We start from the raw sequence: 15,802 nt of genomic DNA, 5'->3' as shown, positions 1-15,802 counted from the left end.
AACTGGCACAATACGCTCTGGAGGTGCTGGCTTGCCCCCCTGCCAGTCCTGTCAGAGCGTGTATTCAATGCCGCAGGTGGGGTGGTCACTGAAAAGCGGACACGCCTATCCACTGGCATAATTTGTGCGCATGCACGTCACGTGATGCACGCGTCATAAATGGGTGTGTCACCAGCATAAATACCTAGTGCCCTGCCATTTCACCTTTAGGACTCAAAAACATTTCAGGAAAGAACATGGCAGTACCTGGAAATATTACTGAGGAGGAGCTGCAGTACTTCGTGTCCTTCCTGCACCAGGAGGGCTATGACAACATCCCACAAGGCACTCCTTGGATCCAGCTGATCCGCAGGGGGGTCATGCAGGGGCTGTGGCGGCGACTCAGGAGGAATTTCCCGGTCAACCTGACGGTGCGCGTTCTAGAGTGCTGTCAAGAGGCGTCACCCAGAGTTTGCTGAAGAGCTACGGGCAGAAGTGGAAGGTAGATTTTTTTAAAAAAATAAGATTTTTTTTTTAATTACCATAAAGTCACTTGTTTCCTTTTTTTGCTATTTTTGAGCAAAAATGTGTTTAGGTTGCTACTCAAACAGGGGGTCAGAATGTGCTGTTTGACATGCTGGTTGATCTTGTACAGAAGGTCAGCCATATCAGTCAGGCAGTGGATTGGGTCATGGAGGATGTGCACTAACTCAGGGACAACCATCCTCCTCCTCCTTGTCTTTAGGTCACCTAAACATATCCATCCAGAACATCGTGTCTGCAGTTGTAAGTGAGCTCATCCAACTACGCCTACCGATAACATGAGGACTACGGACATTCTTGCCTTCCCCATTTTCAGTGCGGTAATAGCCCATGCCTTTTCAGGTGGGATAACGAATTTCATAACAGAACTTCCCAATATGAACATTTATGTGTTGGTATGCATGATATTGGTTTTGACTGTTTGCCTTGATGTCACACTAACATGGAACTTTGGGGAAACCGCTGCCATTATTCTTAATCTAGAGTCATCATCAGCATCATATGGCCACCGGGAGCACCGTATTTTAATTGTACATAGTTTTTCTTCTGTTTCCCAGACGGAGAAACCATTTCCCATACAGGAACTCTGGTGTGGACAGAGACGGTACTTTTGCATTACTGATTTTTTATTAGTGATATGGCCTTCGGACTGGGGTGGGTTTCACTATTCGGTTTGTTCGTAACCATTGTAACGTCGACCAGCATGTTGGTCTGAATCTTTGTTAATTGTTTACCTTTGTAGAGTTCCAATAAAACAATATAAAACCTTGTATATAGTTTATATATCATTTACCATTAAGCACCGTTGTGCTTTTTTTAAATAAATTTGTTAATTTTATATCTTCAACATTTGAATATTCTTTTATTAAACTAATCAGATGGTACTTGAAGTCATATAAAATTACATAGTGTTTTAGATTCATTACATTTATGGTTATATGCGCATACATATAAATACACGGTTTATTTTATGTTCATGTGGGATACAAAGCACCCAAATATTATCTGCTCAAACTTATTATTAGTTGTAGTTGTGTTTGTAAGCTAGTAGTAATAAGTAAAATGTACTTTTTTAGTGCAGTAGTAGATACCATTACCAGTCAACCAGAAGTAATGTAAAAAATCAGACATGTTTGTAAGAAACTGGCAAAATGGGAGCCTTTTTTTTTTCTTTTGAGAAAACACTTGTAGCATAGCGGATAGGAGGATCTCTAACAATGTAGGGCATGTGTGTAGCAGGCAGTATACTCAGCCAAACTGCATGGGAATTGGCCTACCTATTGACTGCAATGCAATTTAACAAATTTTGCCACCTGTTTGGGAATTTTGCCACAAAGCAAAACATGGCAGATTAACTTAAAGGGTGATTCACCCTTAGCATGTTGTAGAATGGCAAATTCTAAGCAACTTTACAATTGGTCTTCATTATTTATTTTGCACAGTTTTTAAATTGTTTGCCTTCTTCTTATAACTCTTTGCAGTTTTCAAATGGGGGTCACTGACCCCGGGCAGCCAAAATCCCAAGCATTCAAACTCTACGTTAGCAAGTCCATGGTTGCTAAGGTAATTTCGACCCTTACCAACCAGATAACAGCTACAATTCCAAAATAGAGAGTTGCTGAACAAATAGTAAAATTATTAAAACACCATAAATAAATTATATAAATATGTTCAAATTGTCTCAGAATATCATTCTACATCAGTGTTCCCCAACCAGTGGCTCATGAGTAACATGTTGCCCCCACCCCCTTGGGTGTTGCTCACAGTGGCCTCAAAGCAGGGGCTTATTTTAGAATTTCTGGTAAGGGGGCAAGTTTTGGCTGCATAAAAACCAAGTTTAATGCCAAACACAGCCTTAAAGCTCTTATTTCTACCCCCAGGAACCTTTTTCATGCTTGTGTTGCTCCCCAACACTTTTTCCATTTAAATGTGGCTCACGGGTATAAAAAGTTGGGGATCCCTGCTATACATCATACTAGAAGTGAACTTAAAGGTGAAGAACAGCTTTAAAACATTTAATAAAGCTTGGAAGTAATGAAAATTGGTCTTGGTAGTCCCAAAGCTGAAAAAGGTGTAACCCACAAAAAACCACCCCATGAATGTAACTTAGTTGTGCTCGTAAGCTTTTGCAATGAAAAAATTGTCACGCAGTGGAAAATTTGGATGCGTGCTAAAATGTTCGGAATGTACGCACGCGGAATTTTACACACGCGCCCAAAAATACCGTCACGCACCAAAATTTTGTCGACCGACAGATTCGCTTCGCAAGTTTTTCGCCGTTTTGCGAATAATTCAGCGAAGTGAAACGGGACAGATTCGCTCATCACTACAGGGCATTAATATTTACAAGAAAAGAAAGGTAGTATAATTAAACAATATATTTACAGTAGATCTAAGTTGATCTTATAGGCCTGCATTGCTAGATATGGACCCTCATTTAGTTAAAGAATGTAACAAATTATAAACAAATGTACAAGATCACACCCCTGCATAAAACCAAGGACCATTGATTCCACAATAAAACTAATTTGAAAATAGTAATAATGGCATAATAATCAAAATCACTCTACTATACAATGTTTTTAACATTATATATCAGAACTATAGAAAATTATATTTCTTTAAAAAAAATGCTTCTTTGTTTTGGAAATACGCAGGATTAACAAGAACCACCTCCAGATGAAAACCTCATGCAACAAGATTTAACTTCACCTGATCTCACACAACCACACAACATGCCTGTCTTGTACTGGAAATTAAGCCTGATGAGCTAAACAATAATGTTGATATTACTGTGTCTGATCAGACAATTATAGAATTTGTTCACAAAACTTTGAGACAATTAGCTACATAATGCAAGGCAGCCTATATAAACTAAAGAAGCATGCAGTACCAACAATTTATAAAAACATGGATCTTAATATATCCATACTGGAAGACAGAGAGCGGAATGGATCATTCCACCCACCCCCCAAGAAAAAAAATCTTCAAATCTGGATATTTAAGATAAGCAACATCACACTTACAGCATGACTCGTTAGTTTGAAAACATTCCATACAAAAAAAAGAATGTTTCTACTAACACATCAGAAAGATCGACTTTTAAAAACATATCTTCCCAAACTATCTCTAAAAAGCGCGCAGATAAAGATGAACAGTGCGTAATGTTACATCCCTAAGATGTAGATAAAATCAAAACTAATACGGAAGACCATACATACTTGCATTATCCATCTTACAAATTCAAAAGAGAACCTACTGAAATGGATCTGCCTCCTATAGTCCTACACTAGACAAGCTTAATTCCAGGATCCTGATTATGTGCCACCAGAATGGGTTAGAGGACTTCCAGTCGATGAGTGAAGATGAAATGTTTGATTGGGGAAAGTCAGCCAAAAATAAACAAAATTGCAGCTGGTAATCTTCAACTTGCAGCCTCCATTTTGTTTAGTGGGTCTAATTTCAAAAAAAGTATATGAGCTATTGGGTATTTGCAGAATACTAACAATTACAAAGACCACATACTGTTGCTATCAAAAACCTTTTTTATTTCCAGCAATTGACAAATATTGAGAAGAAGAGAAACAACAATGGGCATTCTGCAAAACCTTGAGTATATAAGTTCCATGGACATTATTTATTTCTAAATAGTTCAAACTGGCGAAAAAAAGAATTCTGGTGTTATAGAAAGTAGATGGTTTTGAATGAAATATTACAGGAAGGATTAGATGTAGACATAATTGCAATGAGAGACATCCTAGCTTTACAAAATTGCTACAAGAGGATACTACTGTCCACTAATATATTTTGCACCAGAAAAAAAAATGCCAGGATATTGCAGTATGGATTCAACCAATTATTAATCATTTTTGGTGGTCAGCAAAAAATGTCAAGCAAGACCATGCTCTTTTCTCAGAGTGGACAAATGTCCTTCATCACACTGCAAACAAATGCTCATGGAATTAAAATGACCATCTGCTAATGACAGAAGAGATCATGAAATATTTTCATAAGAGTATTTTTGAAGGTAAGAGAACAGATAGATATAGACTGAATTCGGGACATTTTTCCAAGTTGTCAACCACCACTGGGCTAAAGAAAAAAAAATGCATAAAATAATTTAAAAATAAGGCTGTAGCTTTATCTGGGGATGGTCAGCGTGACAGTCCTGGCTACTCAGCCAAATACTGCATGTAAACCCTAACTGAACAAATAACTTAAAAAGTGAAATTTTGACATATAATAGAGCAGGTTTCCTCTTCAGCATGCTCTAATAATTTGGAAAAGAAAGCCTTACAGATATGCCAGACGAGCCATTTGAAGAGAAAGTAAAATTAAATTATAATTGTATACGCTGCCATCTTTAGAACTACGTACCCTCTCATCAATTCAGAGCTTTAAACTTTGAAAAAAACTGTGGAGAAATAAAGGATTGAACCTCTGCCACTATTAATCATTTATGGTGGTGTTCCAGAACCTGTGAAAGAAATGTAGAAATACTGAAGAAAAAGTTTATATCTTTTCAGGCCGAGTAAGCGGGTGCATAGATTGTGCTACCAGTATTTCAGTAAAGGGCAATTTTTCTGAATCTTCTATATGGATTTTTAAGAAATTACCCAGATACATTCTTTAACTACTCATGTATGTCTTGGGCTTTCTTTGATGAGCTGCTAATGTTGACAGAGCCTCTTCATCAAATGGACACCAACATGTACCAAGCTATATCAACTACATAATGTTTGGTTTTGACATTGAGATAATATTTTTCTTTTTCAAATATGGTAGTTTTTAGCATGTAAGTAATTTTCTTTTTTTATATTTTGTAGTTTTCTGAAAATTCATTTGTCTCTCTATGAATTTCTAAATGGAAAAGCTTCAATTACAATTTGATTCATAATTAGAGACATTTGCTGAAAAAAAGAACGAAAAAGGCACCATCCTGAGAGCAATGGGAGAGGTGGCCAAGTTACATTTTTAATTAAAACTATCACAAATAATTCTAATGGGTATGTAATGGGTAATTCTAATGGGAATTATGATAAAGCAAATATTTAACCAGGAATCTGAAGATGCAGTGGAATTATTATGTAAATAGAGAGCAAGATGCAGGTGAACAATGTAGGATCATTTTGGGATGTGAAAGAGTTACACATGAAGGCTAATTGCTCTCATTAATGTTAGGGGCTCAACAGGGGAAGCACTTATATCTTTAAGTGTTGATTTGATGGTGCTGCAAACATGAGTGGCTGTTACAACAGAGGTTAGGCCGATATGATGCTATATACAGGTACTTGGCATTATGCTCATACGCTCAATCTTGCAAATGTGGATACAGCCCAGTATGTACCTTGTAAAATATTTGTTTGGCCTTTTAGAGAAGATCGTTTGTTTTCTCTCTGCTCATCCAAGAGCCTGTCTGTGTGGACAGGGTACGTCTCTTCTCTGTCAAAATCACGAAAAACTTTTAAAACTAAAAAAATGGGTGACACCCGCTGGTGGAGTAAGCCAAGAGCACTTGGTAAAATTTTTGAATCATGCTGTGAGTTGTACTGGTCTGTGAGGCAAAATATTAAATTCATGGTTCATTCAAGACATGGAACATGTTTTTTTCCTTCATGCATATTTTTAAAATTGCCTATTTCACAAATTATCACAAATTTCCACACCCATTTACAATTATCTCCATACTAGTGGGCTGGACATTCTGCAAGCAATGAACGCACCCTGAAAGCTTTTGCATTTACTGAAAGAATAGACGGTTCCTGACAGGTTCAGACATATGGTGCAGTCATGTAAGCAGCATTGACCAAAAATTCTCTAAAAATTAAAATCTTATTTAAGATCTTGCTTTTCTAGACCGTAGGCAGTTCAGCAACATCAAGAAGAGGACATTCCAGCAGAATCCTTAAATGCAGTTGCTGATTTGGCTGGTGTGAATACTGGGGAGTTAAAATATGAACTTTGAGCTTTACAGACAACTACCCACTACTAAAAAAAACAGCCTTCCTCAAATAGCAACTATCACTATAGAGCAGTTGTTCTCAACGTGGGGGTCGAATGAGCTTCTTCCAGGGGTCGCTTGAGACGCTGTCCTTATGCGCAAGGGAAGATCATCTGACGTCACTGCGCATGCGCAGGATGTAGCAGCGCGTGGTGACACCACACCATGGACGCGCAGGACCTGGCGCGTTAGTGTGCGGCTATGTGCGCACTCTGATGGGGAGAGCAGCCGCTCCTGTTTCGGCAGGTTGCTGTCCCTGTAGTGCCGATTTGAGTGTGTGGGGCTGTTTCTCTCCCGGGCAGCAGTTATAAGCAGCAGTGACCTGGTCACTCCTGGGACTCCATCCAGATATCAGCGGCACTGGTTTAAGGCAAGCGACGGGCTGCTTTCCTATTACATTACAATTACAGGTAGTTAGTCATTGGTCTTGGCATCATTAGAAGCAATGTTCTGAGGGACATTTGTGTCATGTGGAAAGGATGCAAAGAGATTACACGTGCAGTGATTACACATGCAGCTCCTCCTTCCCAGTACAAGGGGTAATGATACTGTATGTGAGGGACGATATTGGGGGGGTAGAGTGGTCACAGGTGTGACAGGTGAATGATATTTCTGTGCCTCTTGGGGGCTGGGAAAGTGCATATTAATCTTTGGGGGATAGGGAGTGGTGCTCAGTAAGGTTGCAGAGATGGCTATGGAGCTGTGTGTCTGTTTCGCCTTCAGATATTCCCACCTACGCACTGTGAAGTTTCTTTTTCCCTGTTTTTATCCTTCTCTGGGTCTTCTATGTTAATTAGGGGATTCAAAGTTTATTTATATAATAAAATAATTATATATCATATATATACAAATCACATAGCAAAGTATTGTCAGGATTTGCACAAGCAAAAATAAAGGCTTTTGCACGGATTGCACCAATGTTTCACTTGCTTGTAATAAAATGCTCTAAGTTTGCCCAGGAGAAGTAACCCATAGCAACCAATAATAAGATGTTTGCTTTTAAACTGGTGACCGGTAAATGCTACCTGCTGATTGTCTGGGAAAACTTAGTGTTTTTATTACATAACCCCCTGTAGAATCTACTATTGCTGCCAGCTATTGTATATACCTGATGCTAAGCTTCACATTCAGTTCACAATAGATCCCATGGGCCTGGAGTTTTTAATAAAATACTTTCTTTGCTTACTGTATTTATTGTGAAAAGGCTATGCTTTATTTTCTACTGACCATGATAGCTATATTAATAGTTGCAAAGTATAATAAGCTCCATCATGCAACAATCAACTGTGTTTATTAAGAGGTCATTGAAGATGACAAAAATCCACAAGTGAATGCAATGATCATTCTATTTATATATATTTATATGCCTTCCTATCTATCTCTGACAGCTCCAGTATAATCTCTTGAGCGAGCCTATGGCATACTGCATGACATTGTTTTCATTCTTATTGACTACTAAACTTCGCTGGATTCTCATGCAAACTCCTGCAAATTACAGCTTCTTTTGATGCACATTGTTCTGTCTCTGACCATACGGTAAATCTATATCATGTTTGCGTCTTATACAACTGGTATAATTAACATCCCTGATTGCCTATCCTATTTATGTGGATAAGTAAATTTTTTCCATATGTGAAACATGTACATATGTATATATATGTACTTATGTATATATATATATGTACATATGAAACATGTTTGTACAGGTTTATGTTCAGATGAGGCAAGTAATATCCATTTTATTAATATATTCTCATTAAGGAAAATGGCTGATGGAGTAGTTTTGGTATTTGGTTTTTCCTGGTTTATGGTTTTATTTTGCTCTTCTGATTCCCACATCTGATTTTGGAAAATATAGGGCTGTAAGGATAGAAGTGCTTCCTTTTTATTCTGCTTTCAGCACATAATAACTTTATTTATGGAAACAATTGCACACACTTGTGTGTGGCAGGACTTTTAGCATAATTACGTCCACCACAATATGTTGCAGAAGTTGTTCATACAATTTTACATGCCTTTCAATTGCATAATTTTTCAATGGCACAAAAAAGGATGGCGCAGGCAAAGTAGGTATGCAAATGTATGGCTTGGCTACTCCAGTATAATTACTGGTTAAATGTAAAAAAAAAAAACAACACAGACTCACAGAGAATGGTAAATCATAGGAAACTTTACTGAACTGTATTGACAGAACTATGCAGTGTATTATCTTTTGTATTATTGAAGCTATTGTTATATATATATATATATATTATTTTCATTAGCAAACCATCCCATGACAATGGATCATGAGAAGAACGCTAAGAAAAGAAAATATAGTGAGGATTTCTTACAGTATGGTTTTACCTCGATAATTACAGCAGGAATTGAGAAACCACAATGTGTTATTTGTTGTGAAGTTCTATCAGCCGAATCTATGAAGCCAAACAAACTAAAACGCCATTTTGAAAGCAAGCATCCAAGCTTTGCCAGCAAGAATACCAACTATTTCAGAAGCAAAGCTGATGGACTCAAGAAAACCAGACTTGACACTGGTGGCAAGTACCACAAAAAAAACGTAGCAGCCGTTGGAAGCTTCATAATTGGTGGCACTCAGAATCGCCAGAGCTATGAAACCTCACACCATTGCTGAGGATTTACTGTTGCCAGCGGCCAAAGACATTGTACGAGTTATGATCGGAGATGAATTTGTTACAAAATTGAGAGCAATTTCCTTATCTAACGAAACCGTCCGCAGAAGAATAGATGACATGTCTGCTGATATTCTTGATCAGGTAATCCAGGAAATTAAATCTGCTCCACTTCCAATATTTAGTATCCAGCTTGATGAATCTACAGACGTTGCAAACTGTTCACAGTTACTGGTTTATGTGAGGTATATTAATGGTGGCGACTTTAAAGATGAGTTTCTTTTTTGCAAAGCTCTTCAAACGACGACTACTGCACGTCATGTATTTAACACCGTTAGTTCATTTCTGAAAGAGCATAAGATCTCTTGGGAAAAGGTGTGTGGTGTTTGCACAGATGGTGCTCCAGCTATGCTAGGATGTCGATCTGGATTTCAACGTTTGGTACTGAATGAGTCACCAAAAGTCATCGGACCTCACTGTATGATTCATAGGCAAGTATTAGCAATGAAAACGCTGCCACAGGAGTTACAAGAAGTATTGAAAAGCGTCATAAATTCTGTCAATTTTGTAAAGGCGAGGGCTTTAAACAGTCGACTGTTTTCGCAACTGTGCAACGAGTTGGATGCGCCGAACAATGCTCTGCTATTTCACACTGAAGTGAGATGGTTATCGAAAGGAAAAGTTCTAAAACGTGTTTTTGAGCTTCGTGATGAACTCAAAACGTTTTTTAATCAGAAAGCAAAACCACAGTTTGAAGCACTTTTCAGCGATAAAAGTGAAGTTCAGAAAATAGCTTACTTGGTTGCCATCTTTGCCATCTTGAATGAGTTAAATTTTTCACTGCAAGGACCAAATGCAACATGCCTCGATTTGTCTGAAAAGATACGATCATTCCAAATGAAACTTCAGCTTTGGCAAAAAAAATTGGCTGAAAATAAAATTTACATGTTGCCTACCTTATCTGCTTTCTTTGAGGAACATGACATTGAACCAGACAAAAGGATTACGATGATAAATTCTGTGAAAGAACACTTAAGGTCCCCATACACGGGCCGACTATAGCTGCCGATATCGGTCCCCGTGTATGGGGAGAGCAGAGCGGCCTGGCCGACCGATATCTGGCCTGAAATTGGCCAGATCTCGATCGGCCAGGTTAGAAAATCCGGTCAGATCGGGGACCGCATCGGCTCGTTGATGCGGTCCCCGATCCGACTGCCCCATCGCCGCCCACATAATCCAATCGTTTGGCCCCAGGGCCAAACGATCAGATTATTTTTTTTTTTACCTAAATGCTCCCCGATATCGCCCACCCGTAGGTGGGGATATCGGGGGAAGATCCGCTCACTTGGCGACATCACCAAGCGAGCGGATCTGCTCGTGTATGGCCACCTTTACACATGCTTGGAGACAAAATTTCATCTTACTTTCCAAATCTACCTGACACCCCATTTGCACTTGCCAGAAACCCATTCACTGTCAAAGTTGAAGATGTTCCTGAGACAGCACAAGAGGAGTTCATTGAATTTATTAACAGCAATGCAGCAAGAACTGATTTCTCTACAATGCCAGTTACAAAATTCTGGATCAAGTGTTTGTAGGCATATTCTGTTCTGTCTGAGACTGTGTTGTGCCTTCTTCTTCCATTTCCAACAACATATCTTTGTGAAACAGGGTTTTCCAGCTTGTTGGTTATTAAGTCTAAATACAGAAGTAGACTTGTTGTGGAAGATGATCTTCGTTGCGCTCTTGTAAAGACTGCCCCAAGAATATCGGAGCTGGTGAGAAAGAAGCAATCTCAACCTTCGCACTGACATTGGCTTTTTAGGCATACTGTCAGAAAATGTAGCAATGTATTTTACAGTTGTTAGGAACATTAACATCAAAAAATTAAAGTGTTTTAAAGTAAAGAAAATATCATGTAGTGTTGCCCTGCGCTGGTAAAACTGATCTGTTTGTTTCAGAAACACTACTATAGTTTATTATATAAACAAGCTGCTGAGTAGCAATGGTGGAAATTGAAAAATGGCTATATGGCACAGGATAAGTAATGGATAACAGATAGCATTATGTTCTAATCTACAGAGCTTATCTGCTATCTACTGTGTAACTTGAGCCTTTTCTCCTTTGAATGGCTGCCCCCATGGCTACACAGCAGCTTATTTATATAAATAATAGTAGTGCTTCTGAAGCCACCACTGCAGTTTTACCAGTGCTTGGGCAACACTGCATTATATTTTTATTACTTTTAAAACTATTTCATTTTTTGATGTTACTGTTCAATGTTACCCATGCTACACCATGCTTAAAGGAAAGTTAAACTAAAAAAGTAGGCTAGAAATATTGTATGTATAATTTACATTATGTTTTGGGTTTCTGTGCCAGCCCCAAGCCCTTTAGCAGTAAAGATCTGTGTCTCCAAATATGCCCCAGTAGCTCCCCATCTTCTTTTCTGCTGATTCCCTGCACATGCTCTGTGTGGCTGTCACTTACTGAGCATAGGGACCCACTCACAATATATACAGTATACGTAGAATAGAAATGTCAAAGTATAAGGCTGATTACTACAGGTATCGGACCCCTTATCCGGAAACCCGTTATCCAGAAAGCTCCGAATTACGGAAAGCCCGTCTCCCATAGACTCCATTATAAGCAAATAATTCAGAATTTTAAAACTGATTTTCTTTTTTTTATGTAGAAATAAAACAGTACCTGTAATTGATCCCAACTAAGATATAATTACCCCTTATTGGGGGCAGAACAGCCCTATTGGGTTTATTTAATGGTTAAATGATTCCCTTTTCTCTGTAATAATAAAACAGTACCTGTACTTGATCCCAACTAAGATATAATTACCCCTTATTGGGGCAGAACAGCCCTATTGGGTTTATTTAATGGTTAAATGATTCCCTTTTCTCTGTAATAATAAAACAGTACCTGTAATTGATCCCAACTAAGATATAAATAATCCTTATTGGATGCAAAACAATCCTATTGGGTTTAATTAATGTTTTATTAATTTTTTAGTAAACTTAAGGTATGGAGATTCAAATTATGGAAAGACCCCTTATCCGGAATACCCTTGGTCCCGAGCATTCTGGATAATGGGTCCTATACCTGTAATACATATAATTACCACATGGCAGCACAATCAGCCCTATAGCATCAGCTTACATTACAGAAAAACCTAATTTTCTGCTGCTGGGTAATTAGTGACGACCCCTAAGCTTAGCTCCTCAACAGCTGCTCAGAGCCCACTGAGCATGTGAGTGTCACAGACACTTTCCAAGATGGGGACCCCCTGTGACAAGTTTGAAGTCCTGGATCATTGCTGCTATGAATTAAACTTCAGCTTTGGCAAAAAAAATTGGCTGAAAATAAAATTTACATGTTGCCTACCTTATCTGCTTTCTTTGAGGAACATGACATTGAACCAGACAAAAGGATGATAAATTCTGTGAAAGAACACTTGCACATGCTTGCAGACAAAATTTCATCTTACTTTCCAAATCTACCTGACACCCCATTTGCACTTGCCAGAAGCCCATTCACAGTCAGAGTTGACTGGATCATTGCTGCTATTGACAAGCTGAAACTGGTGCAATAGGCTGATGCAATAAGTTCAGTTTATTTATATTATAAAACCTGGCATTTTTACTTTTAGGGTTTCCTTCTCCTTTAAGACAAAATGTTATTTATTTGAAATTAGAAATAAATAGTTTTTCGTGATTAATCACTATGCTTATGTTCAATTTATAACAGTGTAAAATACTTATTCATATCAGATCTTTACATTACGATTCATAACAGTAGCAAAATTACAGTTATGAAGTAGCAACGAAAATAATTTTATGGTTGGGGGTCACCACAAGATGAGGAACTGTATTAAGGGTCACGGCCTTAGGAAGGTTGAGAACCACTGCTATAGAGGAAAGGGATGATGAGGAGGAAATCTGGAGGAAACAGTGATATTAAAAGAGTGTGTTTGAAAACCGTCTCACCTGTTGCTACAGGTTTCTGTACAATATAACATACACTCTGCTGCATACACCATTCTCATTGCTGTATATAAAACACTACTAACTTTATCTTGCAACAAGGTGTCCTATGACAGTGTTGAATAGGTTCAAAATAGGAAGAATAAAAAGTTTAAGATGATTGGATAGGAGTTGCTTGAGTCATTTCTGCATAACTAAGAATGCTGTCTATGCATTTATATGGTCACATACAGTATCTCCTCAGTGACTTCTAATATCCTTATCATTTACAGTAGGGGGTACATTATCCCATATAATACATGAGTGATACTCAAGAGTTCACTGTATAACTCAGCCTGCAGCCTTGTGCGCCTTTATATGGGCACAGAACCCCTCAGTGACTTGTAATATCCTTATCATTTACAGTAGGGGGTTCATTATCCCTTATAATACACGAGTGATACTCAGTTCTCTGTATAACTCAGCCAGCAGCTTTGTGCCTTTATATTATTTAGTGCAATGGAACAAGCCATTGAAAATTGTTACACCTTAACCCAGTTAGCCTTCCCACTAATCTAGCAGATGTTCTTTAAGGTCATTATGTCTTTATTCCTTTTTTCCGTTGTCATGACCGTATGGTCCAGCTTTTTGAACTAATGGATATCCTGATTGTGCTGGTGAGATAGGTTTGGGTTCCACGTCACAGATTCACGTCACTGTTCAAATTTCCCACCATAGACAGTATTTATGATGTACACTCACTTGTTTGTGTAACTTTGAGAAAGGCTGGTGCTACATTAGGTCACACATGCAAAATAAAAATCACCTTTATTGTTTATAAGACCTGTGTGAGTGGTTTCTGATGTTCCCTGGATACTCTTTTGATGAGTGGTCTTCATCGATCCGTGGACAAAGATGTGATTGACGTCCCACTTTCTGGTTACCAATTCTCTGATGCAGAAGCAGCGGAAATTCTCTTTACCGAAACAGCAGAAGGGATTGCCCCTCTTGCTTCACATGTTGGTCTCTACAATTGACTACTAAGACTCAAGGAACGGGAGATTGACTTTAGACTCCACGGTATTTACCTTTCTGATTTTTTTAAGAAACAGCATATTTCATGTGGATTTAGAATTCGGAATATACCCACCATTGGGCGGAACAATGTTGAATTTTGTAGAAAGTGGTGCCAAATTCTAAACAAATGCTCCATGGACTTAATGTTATTAGTAATTGAAAAAGTTTCTAAAAATCTGAACAAGACTCGCATTGATATAGCAGCGTTTAAATTGGCACACGTGCAGGTACTTTCTGCCGGACACAAATTGGCTAGACAAACTACAGCAATAACTGTTGCATTACACCACTGAACTACATAAATTTAAAAAAACAAAAAGTATTGACTGTAACGACTGATTACCAGAGCAGACGGGTCTACAGGTGGCTGACGGGCAGAGAACAGAATCCGCAGACTTCACACCTAAGACCAACAAGAACATACACGGTTGATTCATCCCCCTACTGTACACCACTAACTCATCTGATACTCCATCCACGAGTAGGGGCAGGGGTAGAGGGCGCCCTAGACGCACCCCATTTGAATCTCCAGAGTCTAGTGGTACATACCAACGGCCCCCTGCTTCCTCCAGTACACCCTCCCTCTCGCATCATCCAGAACCTTTTTTAGGTCATTCGACCATGCCAAGAAACCAGGATGTCCGCACGAGAAGGGGTGGGCTTAAACACTCGATCCACAAGAGGACCAAGACCACTGAGGAAGTAGTTTTCAACTTAAGTTCCTCCATCTTATCAAAATCTGAAATGAGTTTGCTCTCCAAAGGTTTGTCTTTTGTGCCCTCTCACACTACTCAATCCCTTGATATACTTGTCGATATCCATAGATTCCAACGCACCCTGAAATTGAAGGAACACTTTAGGATACCGGGTATAGAAGATATTTATTTTCAAAGCTCTAAGTTCGTTTGAACTCACGAACACTCCAAAATCGATTGAGGCTTTTACTCTATTAATGGTGGATGAAACCAAAAAAATCCCGGCTTGGTGTAAGGGTTTCCCCAATCTGTCTGCAAGTGAACGAGAAGCGATACAGAATTTAGCAATAAACCCTAACATCGAGACCTGCTGATAAGGGGGGATCAATATTCATCCAGAACTACACCGATTCTCGGATGGAAATCCTCAGACAACTGAATGTTCAAAATACTTACCAACAACTTCCTAATGACCGAACACTTACAAATACAAACAACACATTGATTCTCTCCTACAAATTGGTCTCTCAAGAAATATCCTGTCTCAAAACACAGTAAAGTATCTTACACAGGAGCACTCTATCTGCCCAATTCTGTACACGCTCCCTAAGATCCATAAAGACATTTCTTCTCCACCTGGATGCCCTATCGTCAGCGCACGCGGCTCCCTGCTTCAGTCCATTGCTATATTTGTTGATTACCACCTATAGCCGCTGGTGAAAGAGATGTCTACTTACATTAAGGATTCTGGGGATTTTTCTCAAGAAGTTATTTTTGTCACAGCCATTTCCCCCTAATATAATTTTGGCAACAATGGACGTCTCGTCTTTGTACACTGTGATTCCAACGGAAGCCGGCCTTGATGTGATCAAAGAGGTCCTCCTCAAAAAACCTGATTCGAAC

At 38.8% G+C, this 15,802-nt stretch overlaps 1 protein-coding gene across 1 annotated transcript; it reads left to right on the top strand.

Moving 5' to 3' along the window:
• Positions 1 to 236: 236 nt before the first annotated feature.
• LOC100486697 (protein ZBED8-like) lies at positions 237 to 10,964 on the top strand. The gene is given in 5 exon segments (XM_031904592.1): positions 237 to 424; positions 1,080 to 1,126; positions 8,788 to 9,092; positions 9,094 to 10,189; positions 10,549 to 10,964. Coding segments are annotated over 5 exon segments (2,052 nt in total).
• The last annotated feature ends 4,838 nt before the right edge of the window (positions 10,965 to 15,802 follow it).

This window comes from Xenopus tropicalis, chromosome 1 (assembly GCF_000004195.4).
Source record: "Xenopus tropicalis strain Nigerian chromosome 1, UCB_Xtro_10.0, whole genome shotgun sequence".
In the NCBI taxonomy this organism is placed as follows: Eukaryota; Metazoa; Chordata; class Amphibia; order Anura; family Pipidae; genus Xenopus; species Xenopus tropicalis.
This window is presented reverse-complemented; position numbering and strand designations above follow the sequence as displayed.